General features: G+C 55.0%; 2 protein-coding genes across 3 annotated transcripts; both read right to left on the bottom strand.

Moving 5' to 3' along the window:
* Positions 1-3700: 3700 nt before the first annotated feature.
* BCL7B (BAF chromatin remodeling complex subunit BCL7B) lies at positions 3701-7962 on the bottom strand. Of its 2 annotated transcripts, none has more exons than XM_084218960.1 (6): positions 7771-7962; positions 7378-7453; positions 6557-6653; positions 5398-5583; positions 5113-5192; positions 3701-4722 (listed from the first exon to the last, which is right to left on the bottom strand). In XM_084218960.1, exons 1-6 carry the CDS (start codon positions 7860-7862, stop codon positions 4630-4632), a joined length of 624 nt encoding a protein of 207 aa, XP_084075086.1. In that variant the 5' UTR covers positions 7863-7962; the 3' UTR covers positions 3701-4629. The 2 variants fall into 2 exon arrangements, with proteins under 2 accessions (XP_084075086.1, XP_084075087.1); XM_084218961.1 differs by having other exon boundaries at positions 5398-5568.
* A 515-nt stretch (positions 7963-8477) lies between these two features.
* TBL2 (transducin beta like 2) lies at positions 8478-14021 on the bottom strand. The gene is made up of 7 exons (XM_084218938.1): positions 13890-14021; positions 13684-13808; positions 13247-13431; positions 12484-12635; positions 11259-11385; positions 10471-10623; positions 8478-8969 (listed from the first exon to the last, which is right to left on the bottom strand). The coding sequence occupies exons 1-7, from the start codon at positions 14017-14019 to the stop codon at positions 8513-8515; spliced, it is 1329 nt and encodes a 442-aa protein (XP_084075064.1). The 5' UTR covers positions 14020-14021; the 3' UTR covers positions 8478-8512.
* Positions 14022-14581: the final 560 nt, after the last annotated feature.

The raw sequence follows: 14581 nt of genomic DNA, 5'->3' as shown, positions 1-14581 counted from the left end.
TTCACAGAAAGAGTGATCAAATACTGGAATCATCTGCCCAGGGAGGTGGTGGAGTCACCATCCCTGGATGTGTTCAAAAAAAGACTGGATGTGGCACTTAGTGCCGTGACCTAGTTAAACTGTTAGAACATGGGTTGGACTCGATGATCTTAAAGGTCCCTTCCAACCTAGAAATTCTGTGATTCTGTGATTCTGTGATTTCTGAGTTGCAGTGCCGCTTTTTAGCTGCAGGTGGCCGCAGCGAGTCGCTTAAGTCGTGGCACATGCACCCATTTCTTAGTTGCAGTACCGCTTTTAGTCTGCAGGTGACACTACTGAGTCATTTAACAGCATCCATGCGCCGCGCTTTGTACTTATCACCACGTGGCAGCAGCGATTTAAGTCCCAACCAAGATCTCAGACTTTGTCTTGGCGTGACACACAAAATGCTTTTTGCTTGAATACACAGAGCTATTTCTATTGCCTTCATAGAGACCATATTTTCTCCCATTTTCAAGCCCTTTCTTGTTTAAATTATATATACAAAAGGGACATTTGTGTTTTCAAACCCTATATATCTGTATTTAGAATTTCTTATACTCTTAAGATCTTGCATATAAAACAGTAGATAAAGGGTAGTATTTAGAAATCAATTTTTATAAAAATTATTTATATATATATGTATAAAACATAGGAATAGTTACCATTTTAAACTACCCTAACCATTACTCCTTACAACTGCACCTAACCCAGTAACTCAGTGTCTCAGGAGCAGTTAGAGGCAGCTCCTAGGAGCCCAAAGCCAGCCAGTGCCATAACTCCTGGCAGCTTTCATCTTGTAACAATCCTCCAACGTTCACAATTTTAGAAGGCAGAATCCCAGTTTTAGCCCCAGGAGTGTGACTGTGAATGTTAGCTCTTTTCCATAGGAAGGAAAGCCTCGCAACCCACTGTCTCAGGGACAGTTGAGACACAACCCCCAGGAGTTCAAGGCCAGCCAGAGCCTGGCAGATTTCCTCTGGAAGGAATCCTCTGATATTCACAAGTTTAGGAGAAAGAATCCCATTTTCAGATTACAGCGCCTGACCATAAATTGATGGCCCTTTTCCATATGAAGAAAAGCCTGGCAACCCAGTGTCTTGTGGGCAGTTGTGTTCCAACCCAAACCACTCCATGATTCTATGATTGGTAGTGCTTCAAGAAATCCTGCTGAATGAGTTCAGGGATAGGGGTGCCACTGCAGGTCAGTAACTGCACCATTTGGGCATGGACCAAATGGCCCTTTCTAGGTGTGGTGAGAACATCCTGAAAACAAGTTATCTTTCCTCTTGAATGTTTGCAGCAGAACACGGAAATGAAGTTGACGCTAACATAAATTCAGGTTTTATTTATCTGGGTTTGCAGCCTTCATGAGCTCCATCCATTTCCTGCTGCTCAGTCTTTTGGTCAGTGCCCAGTTCCCCACACTCTCCTCCCTGACAGTGCCCAGCACCATCCAGGATTGAGGGTCACCATCGAACAGAGGGCAGCAGGACAGCTCAATGTGCATGGCACAGGCATAGCCCTGTGAACATCCTGCTTGATCATAAACACCCAGGATGTGCATCTGGATCTGCACGCCAGCCCCAGAGCCACAGAAATGATGGGCACACATTGAGCTGATGGCATCAGCTACTGTTTGTTCTAAGGCTACTTTCTCCACGTTACTGTGGGTCCCGGCGACTTTACCGTTGTCATCCATACCAAAAAATAAATATCCACCCTCAGTGTTTGCAAAGGTAGAGACATATTTAGGAAGGGTTTTTTTTTTTTTTCTGATGTATTAGAAGCTACCCTTTGCACTGCATTCCTTAAATTAAATATTGCCTCTGTGAAACTCAGGACCTCCCCAGCCAGCACTTCATCTTTCTTTATAAACCTGGCCACAGTATCTTGGATGTTGTGCTTTTGGATATTCAGTGAAGTCTCTTTTGCTCCTCCATCAAAACTCAGCTGAGCTCTCTTGGGGGTCAGTACATTCTCATTGTGGCACTTGGCACAGTTTTTCTTCCTCAGGAATCAGGAGTTTCTCTGGAAGTCACAGGATAAACCAATGTGCTGGACCTATAAAACAAACCAGTGGTTAAGCTGCAGAGGTGCAACTTTGTGGCTGCACTTCCCAGCTCCAGGCCTCCAGAGCTCCATGTTTTAACAAAAAGCAGCAGGTTACTCCCCTGCTGCATCCATGCAAAGTATAGATGAGGCTTGCTTTTGCCAGTGCAATCCCTGAGGCTGTCTCTATGTCTCCACAAATGCCATGCTCTCAGAAGAAGTAATTCTAGTCTTTCCTCTCCATTCTCAATATTCCTCCTCCTGAATTCAGCAATGCACACACTGCTGTGGAAAAGACCTTTTCTGTTTTCTGATTGCTAGACTTCTTCTTTCTGAAACTCTTTCCTAAAAGCGTTTTCCCAATAACTACCAACACATCAGGATAGTTTGTGTTCAAATCAATCAGCAGCTGCCTGTCCTGGCTGGCCATCCTGATCCTGAAATGATATATTATTAAAAACACTTCATGATTATCACAGAATTTTTAGGGTTAGGAAAACTTTCAGTGACCATGGCGTCCAATTGGTCCCATAGCACTGCCAAGGCCACCACTAACCCACGTCCCTCCCCACGTGCCACATCTACACACCTGTTAAATCCCTCCACAGGTGGTGATTCTACCACTGGCCTGGGCAGCCTGTGCCAGAGCTGGAGAACCCTTTCACCAAAGAAACTTTCCCCCGATGTTCAACCTAAATATCTCCTAAGAAAACTCGAGACTGTTTCCCCTCATGCCACTCCTTGTTCTCCTACTCTGTGGGAGCAGAGCCCAACCCTCACCTTACTTGCACCCTCCTGTCAGGGAGTTGTGCAGAACAAGAAGGTGCCCCTTGGGCGTCCTTTTCTCCAGACTGAGTCCCCCAGGTTCTTCAGCTGCTCCTCATCAAACGTGCTCGAAACCATTGCCCAGCTCCGCTACCCTTCACTGGACATGCAAAGAACGGCATACACACGGTATCGGGACCAATTAACTTGGGAAAAAGGAAACATTGGAAAATGAAAGTGAAAATTAAAATAATTTATTACACGGGCAGTCGGGTCTGAGTGGGCTTGGTGCGGAGGCCGCGGGTTAACGACGGGAATGGCTCGGCGCTCCGGCACTGCCCTCACGTCACGTCGACAGCACATCCCCGCCTCCCGCAGCCGCCGCCGATTTTTCCCGGCCCCCGAGGGCCCTGAGGGCGAAGAGCCCCGCCCCGCGCGCAGAGTCCCTTGGGTGGCCGGGGCGGCTGCGGGGCGGGCAGAGGCCCGGGCTGGGGCTGCGGTCGGAGCCGCTGCACTGGGCGGAGAGGCCGTCCAGGTCTCTTCTTCCCTCCCACCCGCCCTGAGCCAGCCCCGCCGGGCGCTGCTGCCGCCTCGTCTCGGGCTCGGGGCCGTCCCCCGACCGCTCCAGACAGCGCCAGCGACCGGCAGGAAGTGTGGAGAACGGGGACCGAGCGCTGACCTTACTTCCTGGGGAATCGGGCTCCGGGCCGGCTCCGTGGGCGCCGCAGACGGCGAGCGCCGACACAGGGCCCCGTTTAGGAGAAATTTCCCTTCTCTTCCCGCATGGCCCCTCCCCACCCGGCCGACATCGTGCTCTGCATCTGTATTTCAAACAGTTTAATTTTAAAAATATTCTATTCAGTGCTAAAATAACTTTCCACTTCCACGCGCGGCCGCGCCTCCAGCTTCACCAGGCTCGATCACGGACTCGGCGGGACATGCAGTGGCAGCGGGGGGAGTGGGGCTGGGGGGCAGCGGGTGTTGGGGGGCGGCAGAAGCCCCAGGGCGGGAGCGCTTCCCGGGAGCTCTAGGACCCGGCTGCTTCCTTTCCCACCTTGGGGATAGCGGGTTCCTAGGCCAGGGCAAGGCCCCCCAGCACAGGGCAGCGGCTCCCCCTGCTCTGCCGGCTCCCGGGGGACTGCAAATTCCACTCGGCTGGAGTTGTGCCCCGAGGCAGAGCCGAGGTCGGCCCTCCGGGAGGGGAAATCGCTCCCCTCTCTCCCAGCATGAATGGCTTAAACTAGCAGCTTATTGCACACAGCGTCCCAGTGGGTCCCTGCCAGCCGCCCCCTCACTGCCCCCCACACCCACCACCACCTGCTCCCACAACCGAGTGAACACATCACCCGGAGCAGGTGGAAGGTGGCTCTCCTGTTCCCAGCACCCAGGGGAAGGGCAGGCAGGGGAGCCACAAGTGGGCAAACCACATCTGCCAGTGTCCTGGGGACCATGGAAAGCAGGGAGCCTCATGGAGAACCCCCCCACACATGCAGCCCACCCAGCGAAGAGCTCCAGCTCTAGGGCAGGGAGCAGGGAGAGAGGGAGCCAATAAATAGAGGCAAATTTGCAGGTACTGGCAGTAGCCCCATCCATCGGGCAGGGCAGGACACGGCAGGGCAGGGCAGGACAGGGCAGGGCAGGACAGGGCAGGACAGGGCAGGACAGGGCAGGGCGCACTTGATGAGAGTGGTGGGAGCCCCGACACTGGGGAAGGGGCAGGCTGAAGAGAAGCGCTGGTCCTGGGGGGGCCAGGCGGCTCTGCAAGGGCCTGGCAAAAGTGCCTGGCCAGGCAGGTTAGCTCTCCGAGGCTGTGTGGCACACAGAGTTCTGGTCAGCACAAAATCTCTTCAAAGGTGGCGCACCAGAGTCCTCATCCTCTTCAGTTACCTGCAAGAGCCAGAGGTCACAGGCAGTGATACCGAGCTACGCACACCTAGACAAGGCTGTGTCACACTGGGGACCGCCCAGGCACAGACCTATGCATAGACCCCAGGGCACCAGGAATGGGAACCCACTCCAGCCCTGGAGCCTGCCAGAACTGTCATTTTCCCACACGCCCATATCCTTCCCTCACACTTCAAGACTTGATCTGAACCAGGGGATAAAGACCAAAGCTCAGGAAACCAGGAGATTCTGGGAGCTCCCAGGGGGCGTTTCAGGACTGCAGAGCAAGTCCATCCACCAAGATGCTTCTGCTACAAGAAGCAGCAACAATGGTCAAAGGGCCAATCTGGGTCCATGGACATTTAGAGATGGTTTGAATCCCCCTTCCCTTACCTGAGTCTCAAGGGGGACTGGCTCTTCCTTTGTGAGAGTAGGAGGCTCATCTGCCACTTCTGAGGAAGGCAGGGAGGGCTCTGGGGAGAACAGGGAGGTCAACAAAAATGCAGACCCAGCACCCAGGTCAGTAATGACCCAGGACTGAATACCTAGCTAAAAAAGTCCCCAATGCCCTGTCAGCTTCCAGTAGTGCCAAGGCCACCCACCAGACCACCAACAGCCCTGGAGGGGCCTTCCCTGAGCCCGCCCATCTACCTCCTCCCCTCTCAGCCCAGCACCCACCTTCCAGGGTCTCCTGCCCCAGGGTAGGAGGCTGCGAGTCATCTGTGCGGAAGTCAGATGTGTGGGCAGGACTCATGGACTCACTCTGCTGAGGACTGGGGCTGGAGTTGGGACTGCTGTCCACCTTGAGCTGGTATACATCAGACAGGGAGCTCTGGTTGCTGTTCTCATCTGCAGAAACAGCACCTGGTGAAAAAGAGCACCTTGACGCAGGGTCACAGGCAGCCCAGGGTGGCACTGCAAGCTGGGGTCTTGCTGAGAAGGCAGAGCATGGCCAGAGAGTTAAACAGGATTCACTGTTCTACATCAGCCTAATGGCTGTCAGGCACAGGACTGAGTCCTCCAGAACACAGTGCGAATCACATACACGACTGGTCACAGGAGAGGGAATGTTCCTGCCCTGGGAATGAGAATGAGCACTGCCAAATCCCACATCTGCAGCTTGGGAGGGCCCTGGGCATTCAAGAGCAGGAATCTCCTGCTGTGTATCATGGTTTTGTTCCTCCTCTGTGAAGCAACACAAGGAATAATGCTCAGCACCTATCTCCCAGTGAGGAAGTAGGCCTGGCACACACCTTGCCAAAGTGCAGACCTGCAACATAACCCCACCGCATCTCCTGGGAGTGCCAGCAAATTCCTTATTTTCCTTAGCCACACACAGAGTGGGGGCTGAGCAGATGTGTACACTACCTCAGCAGTGGGTCTGGCACTGCTGAAGCCTCTCCTGGCTTCAGCAGTGCCTAAAGCAAGAGCAAGGTCAGGGATAGCCTTTTCCCCTTCACTCTAAGGTCCATGGAAGGAGCTGTTGGAAAAGCAAGCTTGGCTGCAGGTGGCTATTGGCCTCTCCCCAGGAGAGCATGGAAAGGGAGGATCAGGAAACCCCACTCCTCCATTTGGCTGTGAAGCTTCCCACAGAAGATACTAGAAACAGCCCATTAAGACTCTCTAACAACAAAAATGAACAGTTTGGACAGGGACAATCCAGAAGTGGATCAGCCCAACTCCACAGCTCAACTTCATAGCTCTCCACTCCACACCAGTGCTCAGGGGCAAGCACTGCTTTTCCCCCTACTGGCAGCACACAGAACCAGCAATGTCCCAGCTGCTGTACAGCCTTGGAGTCTTTCCCCACGTTGAAGGGACCTCAGCCCAGACCCACCTTGGAACTCCAGAAGGAGGGAGGAGTTGGCAGAGGTGTCAGCTGGGAAGCCATTGGGTTCTCGGGCCGTGCTGCTACTAGATTTGGATTTCTCTTTCTTGAGGAGAGAAAGAAAAGCACAAACACAATGTCAGAAAAACACATGCTGCTCCAGAGGAGCCATTCCCTCTTCTGTCTCCAGAAGCACAGAGGGATGTGCTCAAGCTGGCCTTTTCCCTTGGCTTTGGGGGCACCTTCCTAAGTGAGAGGCAAAACTGTGTCTATGAAGGGACTGGCAATCAGGAAAGAGAGGAGGAGCTGACGCCCATCTAGGAATGACGCCGAGTAAAGCAAATCCTTGGAGGAGTCAAGCAGAAGCAGGAGGGAGCTCAAGGGAGCTCAGGGGGCTTGACAGTTCAGGAGAGGCTCAGGTTGGCTGAAGGGGCTCTTTGGGGCTGGGGGGCGCCCAAGAAGGCTTGACAGGGGCTCATAGGGCTTCAGAAGAGTGGGGTTTGGGAGTCGGGATCAGGGGTTTGGGGGCACTCAGGTGATCTCGATAGGGCAGAAGGGGCTCGGTGGGGCCTCAAAGGTGCTCAGCAGGGCTGGGAGGGCTCAGCGGGGCTCAGGTGCTGGCTTGGGGAAGGCTCAGGAGTCGACTTGGAGAGGACATAGGGGGGGTTTGGTGGCCTTCGGCATAACTAGGGGGCTCAGAGGTGGCTTGGGGGGCTTCGGTGGTCGGTAGGGCTTGGAGAGTCTCAGAGCTCAGCTTAAGGGGGGTTGTTAAGAGAGCTAGGCTGGCTGCGGGCGGTGGCTCCCGGCTCATCTCCACGCGCGGTACCCACCTCCTTACTGTCCGCCACTGGCACCCACTTGAATATCCGCAGGGACGTGTCGCCCACCGTAACCCACTTCTTCTCCCTGCGGGACACAACGCTGACGGACCGGACCGGGCCTGGGGTACCATGGCAACGAACCCCGCCATCCCGCCACGCTCCGGTTGGCCCAGAGGAGCGTCAGTTCAGCACCGCGCGGCACTCCCCCCGCCCCCCGCACTGTGACTGGCTGGACCAACCGCCCATCACAGTCGCTTCCCTCCCCGCCCCGCTCCCATTGGCCGCCGCCCCCCCGCCCGCACCCGCTGGTTGGGCGCGCACTCCCGAGTCGGATCCCGCGGTGCGGTGATTGGCTGCGCGTAGGCGGCAGGGCCCTCCCCCATCCCGCGGGCCCGCCCTCACCATCTGCGGACGCGCTCGATGGCTGCCATCACCTTCTTGATGTCATCCTTGGCGCGGCTGCGGGTCTCGGCCCGCACCGAGCGCCCCGACATGGCGCGCGCAACCCCGCAGCACCGGCCCCGCCGCACCCGCCGGCGCACCCGGCCCCGCGCACGCGCCCTGCGTGGCCCGCCCGCGCGCTGCGCTTCCTGCGTCACCACGCCCGACACGCCCCGGCTGCTGCGCCTGCGCAGGCGTACACGCCCTACAGTGGGCACGGAAACGACGCGCAGGCGAGGCGACGGTGCACCGCCATCTTCCTTTTGGGCAGGTTCCGCTGCACACCACCGTGAGAGGACCCTGAGATCCCGGGCCGGGGGAATGCTATGCTGCACCGTTACAGCACTGCCCACCCACTGCAGCAGAATCCCCACCGTTTACATTCAACATTGAGGTCTGGCAGCTCTCTTGGAAAAAAAAAAAAAAAAAACCTACCCCAAATCCACACAACTCCCGTTTCTAAGCTCAGAAGAATTCGTAGGCATTGGCTTAGCAATCAATTTCATGGGATACTGATGATCGCCCGGGGGGGAGAAACACAAGAGTGTGACACTGGGAGATGCCACTCTCCCCAGCCCTGTCCTGCCTGTCACAGAACACGCAAGGAAGGACCTGGGCACTCTTTTATTACTGTTGTTTCAGTTATTAAAAAAAAAAAACATCCCCAAGGCAGAGCACAGTTGCCTCCTGCTGTACAGGTAGTTTAGTGCTTCTTGCCATAGATAGCAGCCAATGCTTTGCGAGCACTGGAGATCTGCTGCTCCAGCCTCTCCTGCGTGGCTTTGTTCCCAGTTTTTTTCAGCATGGCCTCCATCTCCTCCACCACAGCACGGTGCCCGGCAGTGTTGTGGAAGACACGGATAGCACGGTCCCCACAGGACACGACGTAGCGGCCGGTGGTGTCAAACACAAGGTCTGTGATACAGTGGCTGTGCACGCCAAGGAAACGCTCCTCCTCCTCGCCGCGCCGTGTGTTGTACATCACAATGTCTGTGCCACCCGCCACAGCGACCGTGCGGCCGTCAGGGGACAGGGCAATGCGGCATGGTTCCAGCACTCCACATTGCCCTGTCAGAAGCAGGTATGGGTCCTGCTGCTTCTTGTACTCCACATCTGTGTCCCAGAACTTCCACGTGCCATCCTTTGACACGGTCGCCATCCTGCAGCCAAGAGAGCACAGTGAGTGTGTGAAAAAAGGGCGGCAACTCTTACCCTGCCCTGCCCATGAACCAGGAAACCTCTGTGGAAAGAGATCTCATGGGAAGGGTGAATCTATACACAGGTACAGTCCGTGTTCCTTTTCTAAAGCAAAAAAGCCTACCACCAGACCAGGCTGCTCCAAGCCCCTTCCAACACAGCCTTGAACACTTCCCAGGATATGGCAGCCACATCTTCTCTGGGCAACCTGTGGCAGGGCCTCACCACCCTCACAACCAAGCCTTTCTTCCTAATATCCCACCTAACCCACTCTCTATCAGTCTGAAACCATTCCCCCTTGTCATTCCAGACCCCTGTAAATAATCCCTGTCCCATCTTTCTTGTGAGTTCCCTTCAGGTCCTAGAAAGCCACAATTTCATAACCTGAAGCCTTCTATTTTCCAGGCTGAGCAATTCCAATTCTCTCAGCATTTCCTCATACCAGAGCTGCTCCATCCCTCTGATCATGTTGGTGTCTCCACTAGACTCACTCCAGGAGCCCCAAGTCCTTACTGTGCTGGGGAGCTGGAGGCAGCTCTGCAAGAGGGGTCTCACCTGAGTGGGGCAGAGGGGTAGAATTCCACTCTCCTTGTTACCCACGCGCTGCGGGATCAACCAAGAGGAGTTTCTGGGCTGGGTCATGTCCACCTCTCACTCACCAGCACTCCCAGGCTGCTCTCAGTCTCTTTGTCCCCATCTTGGATATCAGGAGTTTCCCTGCTCTGTTGGGGCAGCCAGTTGGGAGTCTGATGGCTCGACCTGGATGCTGCAACCTTCCCAGAGAGAGGTCCCGCAAGAGACAACTTTCTAGGGGTCTCAGGCAGTCCTTCAGCCGCAGGGTAACCTCAGCAAGGAGCAGGCAATTCAGCTCTGAGCAGTGATTTCAGCTCTTAGTGATTTCAGCTCTGCCTTGCGAGGTGTACCCTGGCCAACACAGGGACAAAGAGACAGGAGCGCCATGTAGTTATTCCGCAGAGGTAGCCTTTATTCCAGCTAAGGAATACCTGCCAAGGAGGCCAGGGACAACAGCTCCCCCCTGAACAGGGCAGAAGCAGGGGTTTTTATGGGGAAAAGCAGGGGTGGTAAAAGGGGAAAAACCAATTGGTCCCAACAAATCTGCATGGGCTTCCAAAGCATGCTGGGAACCCACATGACCAAGGAGGACTTCTCAATCCAAGAGGGTTTGAGAAGATCTTATCATAACCCATTCAAGGGATACCTCTCCAAGGGAGAGGGTTGGCATGCCTATCTGTCTCCACACTGATCCAGGTGCAGCATCAGCACTTGATCTTGTTAGACCACATGAGATTCCTACGAGCAGGGAATATACAGGTGGCATGAGCCAGATTTGGCTCCCCAGAGCAGTGTTTTACCCCCTGCAGCTCAGTGGTGCAGCTGGTGAACCCTGGAAGAGATGAGCTTACAAGTCCTTAGGGTAACTCAGAGCAGGTAAGACACACTTACCTCCTTGAGTCGTTGGAGAAGGAAAAGGATTGTACACCAGCAGTGTGGCCTTTCAACTCAAAAGCCCTGGTCACCTCCCTGAAGTCTCCGTTCTTGCTAAAATTTACCTCCCACACCTTCACATCGGGGGTAAAGCCACAGGATGCCACAAACCTGTGTGAAGGAATAAGCAGAGACACAGATTGCCTCTTACAGAGAACCTGAGTGAGGCAGGGCCACAGCTCTGCAAACCTGTCCTGACTCCTGCACTCAAGTCTGGTCAGCTGAATTTCGACTTTTCCCTGAAACCTGGCTAGTAAAGGGAACACTAAGGAAGAGCACCAGAACAGTTCAGGAATGAGAAACTCTCCAGTCAAAGCAGAAGAGCTAAATGCTTTTTATACCCAACCTCCTCACGCCAGGAGCAAGGCCAATCAACCTATAGCAGCAGGTGATTTTCCCAAAAAACAGATCTTCCAGAAATAAAACCTTTATTTTTATAATTAACCTTTAAGAGGTCACAGACAAGTTCAAAATGCTGTTTTCTTTGCATAGGCCATTTACTCTGTCCCACCCCTGCTACCTGAGGCCAAAGCTGTTCTCAGGTTACCGGAACAGCAGTGCTGAGGCAGGATGGCAAAACAAGAGTGCCTGACCCCACATTAGCTCCATCTCCTGGAAGGCCAAAATACCTTTTTAAACTGTGGAACCCTCAGAAAGTTGCATTACAATAGCAACTAACTGCCAATGGTCTGAACTGATGCTACCCCTGTGCGAAGGAGCAGCCTGGAATCCTCACTGTCACTCACCTCCCACAGGGTGACACTGTGGCATAGGCATTGTTCATCTGGTTAGTGTTAATGCTGGCCAGGACTTCGCCTTTTGGGCTCCAGATCAGGATGGTGGTGTCACTGGAAGCTGTCATGATAAACTTCCCTGGGGAAAAAAAGGCAAAGATCAGAAGAGCCCCCAGACCTAACACTACCACAGACTCAATGAAGCCCCAAGATAATCTCTCCCTGCAGCTGGAGAAAACCAGCAGCAGCACCAAAATCCAAGGAGTGTCAGTCTCCTAGGACAGAGTAAAGAGCAGTATCAGAAGACTCAGTTCCTGGTTATGCCTCAGTACTCCCCTGGCTCCTGAGCAGGCAGGAGGCACTGAGCCCATGTGTGCCCTGTACTCAGGACCCTGATCCCCACAAGCAAAGCTGGGACCCCCACGTGCAGCCCCACTGGGCTGTGTCATAAACAGGAACAAAATTCCACCTGACCTGCATGCCCAAAATCAGCTTCAGGATAAGCACCTTTCAAGCTGTGGATTGCAGGCAGGCAACTGAATCCCAGTCACAACACCACGATCCATGATTGCTGGTTGTGTGCATGCTGGACTCCTGCTTGTTCCCACTTCCCCTTTGCCACCTCAGCCCAGGCAGGGAGTTGCATGTTTACTTTCCACCTACTTTTTGCAGGTTTAAGTTTTCACTTTCACAGCTCCAGTCTCAGTTAACATTTTCCCTGCTCTCCTATTACAGAGGTGAACTCACATCCAACTGCTTCCAACTGCCACTGGCACATACCTGACACATTAATCCATAAAGCCCTCACCACTAAAATATAATTTCCACCCACCTACCCCCACCTCTGTTTTAGATGATCCCAGAAGTTCAAGATAGACCATATTAACTCACTAGAGAGATTTCTGACTGGTTAAAGAGAGACCGGCAGCCCAGAGAACAGCGATCCTCTCAATATTGAGACCAGACCTCTTTGCAACAGCATCCCTGAAAATGTAAATTAAGAAACTGTGCATATCGGGGAGCTGGTTACAGGGATATTATTGGTGTGACAAACAACACCTTTTGGTTCAGTCAGTAGCAAATTAAGTAAAAAAAAAAATTAATAGACTACAAAGTTCAGTGCTGTACTGGTGCTGTACACAGCCCTGAGAATGCCAAAAACTCCAACACTTTGAATCCAGCAGCTTCACAAGGAAATCAAAGCTGATCTGGAGAGGCGAGCAGCTCATTTCCATACCTGTCTCTGCAATCCCTATGTTAATGACAGGAGCTTTGTGCTTCTTTGGGAAGTCCCCAGAAGTTGCAGTGAAGGTGAAGCTGCCATCATCCTTCTTGGTCATCTTGTAGACACGAATAGTCTCAGCATTGGCCAGCCAGACAATAAAAGCCCTGTGGAGGGACAGGCTCTGAGCCCCAGCTCAGCCCAGGTCACTCAGGGGCACCTGGAAGGGGGATATGCTGCCAGGTAAAAATATTTACAAGGGCACTAAGTTCTCTCCCTGTGTTGGCTCAACTGCATCACTGAATGAAATTTATTATCCACAGCAGGAAACAAGGTCCCTTCCTCTCTTTCTAAAAGAGACCAAAAAGCCAAAAGACATTCTTCTGCCGAATTTCTCGTCCAGCAAGAGCTCCCCTGACCACTGGAGAGACTCAGCAGCACATTCCACCTGCAGAGTCAGCTGGCAGTGATCTCAACAGGTACCTTCCATGGGGGCAGCAAGCTGGGCACAGGGATATTTGCCCTGAAAACCACATTAACCCACCAGGAGCTGGACTAGATGATCTCCAGAGGTCTCCTCCAACTCGAACTACTGTGATTCTGTGATTAAATGCCAGCTGCTCTCAGGAAAGGCCATGGATCAGTGATATCATGATGACCCAGTGAGAGATGCTACCTCCACCTATCCCAGAGCAACACCACTGATCCCACCACAGCTTGGCCATGAGACTGGTGGCTCTGCAGGACATCCCAGTACCAGTACAAGGTCCGGTCGTACCGTGAGTCGGGGCTGAGGCGGACGAGCTCAGCGTGGTCCAGCCCCACGTTGGCACGCAGGCAGCGGTGCTCCCGCCCTGCCAGGTCCCGGGTGCTCCACAGCCGCACCGTGCGGTCCTCAGAGCATGATGCCAGGTACTTGCCGTTGCTGCTGAAGTCCAGGCAGGTGACCGGGCTGCTGTGGCCCTGCAGACAGAGAGTGGTCACGGAGGACGCAAGAGGGGATGGGGAGGAGCAGCAGGACACCAACACCGGACGGGGGAAGAGGGACACCGGCACAGGCAGGACCGAGAGGGACACCTGCCCCGACCCCGGCAAGACAACGGCACCGAGGGGGACGGAGCACCGGCGGGACACCCATATCGAGGGGGACACCGATACCAAGGATCACAATGGCATTAGCACCGGGAAGGCACCGGCCCCGTGCACACGCGGTACCTTGAGGGCAGCCACCAGCAGCCGGTGTGCGAAGCTGTGCTGGTGCGGCTTCTCCCTGCGAGCCCTCGCCGCCGGCTTCGCCTTCCGCGGCTCCTCCGGCCTGGCGTGCCCGTTCGCCCTGGGATCTGCGGGAGCGGAGGGATCGGTGGGTACGGTTCAGCTACGCTCCGCGCTGCCCGGTGCCCCACTGACCGCACGGTACTTACCGTCCTGCGGGGTGGTGGGGGTCTCCCGCGGAGCAGAGCGGTGCAGCGCGACCGCCAGCAGCAGGACAAGGATGAGGACGATGAGGGCACCCGGCAACACCGACCCGCCCAGCGCTGCCACCGCCTCCATGTTCCCGCCGCCGCGTCAGCGGCCGCTGCCAGGAGGGGGGAAATTTCCGTGTGCGCATACGCGGCCCCGGTGATCCGCGCAGGGCGGCCCCTGGCGGTGGTAGTGCACCCTCCGCCCGGGCCGTCCCCCATTCAGCAACGGACACCCCTGACCGCCTCCTAGCCCCTGTTCTCGGCCCTTGCTTCCCACAAAGCCCCGTAAACTCCTCCAGACCCTATTCTAACACTCTCCCTCAGCACCTGAACACCCCAGCCCGTGTTTCCACGAAGCCCGGGCTCCTCTCATCCCAGCTCCTACGTCGCCCCACCCTGGTCCCTGCCCTCATGCTCCCCAACCCCGGCCCCCCTCCAGTCCCTGCTCCCCCAAGTCCCGGCCATCACCCCCCGCCAGCTCTTAGCCCCTGCCCGCACCTCCTTTCACCCCCCCTCCTCCCAACCCCGGACCACCCCCCCCCACAGTCTCTTCCTTCACTTGCCCCCAACCTCGGCTTCCCTCATTCCCCCCAGCCCCTGGCCCCCGTTCCAGTCCCGGCTTTCACGCCTTCCGGTGTCACCCCTCTCAG

The sequence above is a fragment of the Fringilla coelebs genome (assembly GCF_963513975.1).
Source record: "Fringilla coelebs genome assembly, chromosome: 20".
Classification (NCBI taxonomy): domain Eukaryota; kingdom Metazoa; phylum Chordata; class Aves; order Passeriformes; family Fringillidae; genus Fringilla; species Fringilla coelebs.
Note: the sequence above shows the minus strand (reverse complement) of the source record. Positions and strands in the feature narration are given on the sequence as shown.

Coding starts and splice junctions, on each gene's coding strand:
- BCL7B (XM_084218960.1), bottom strand. CDS start 7,862: ATGTCGGGGCGCTCGGTGCGGGCCGAGACCCGCAGCCGCGCCAAGGAT. Junction 7,454..7,770: donor ATCGAGCGCGTCCGCAGATG/GTGAGGGCGGGC, acceptor TGTGTCCCGCAG/GGAGAAGAAGTGGGTTACGG. Junction 4,723..5,112: donor CAGTCCCCCTTGAGACTCAG/GTAAGGGAAGGG, acceptor TGGCTCTTGCAG/GTAACTGAAGAGGATGAGGA.
- TBL2 (XM_084218938.1), bottom strand. CDS start 14,019: ATGGAGGCGGTGGCAGCGCTGGGCGGGTCGGTGTTGCCGGGTGCCCTC. Junction 11,386..12,483: donor CATAGGGATTGCAGAGACAG/GTATGGAAATGA, acceptor TTTTTTCCCCAG/GGAAGTTTATCATGACAGCT. Junction 8,970..10,470: donor TTCTCCAACGACTCAAGGAG/GTAAGTGTGTCT, acceptor TCTTGGCTGCAG/GATGGCGACCGTGTCAAAGG.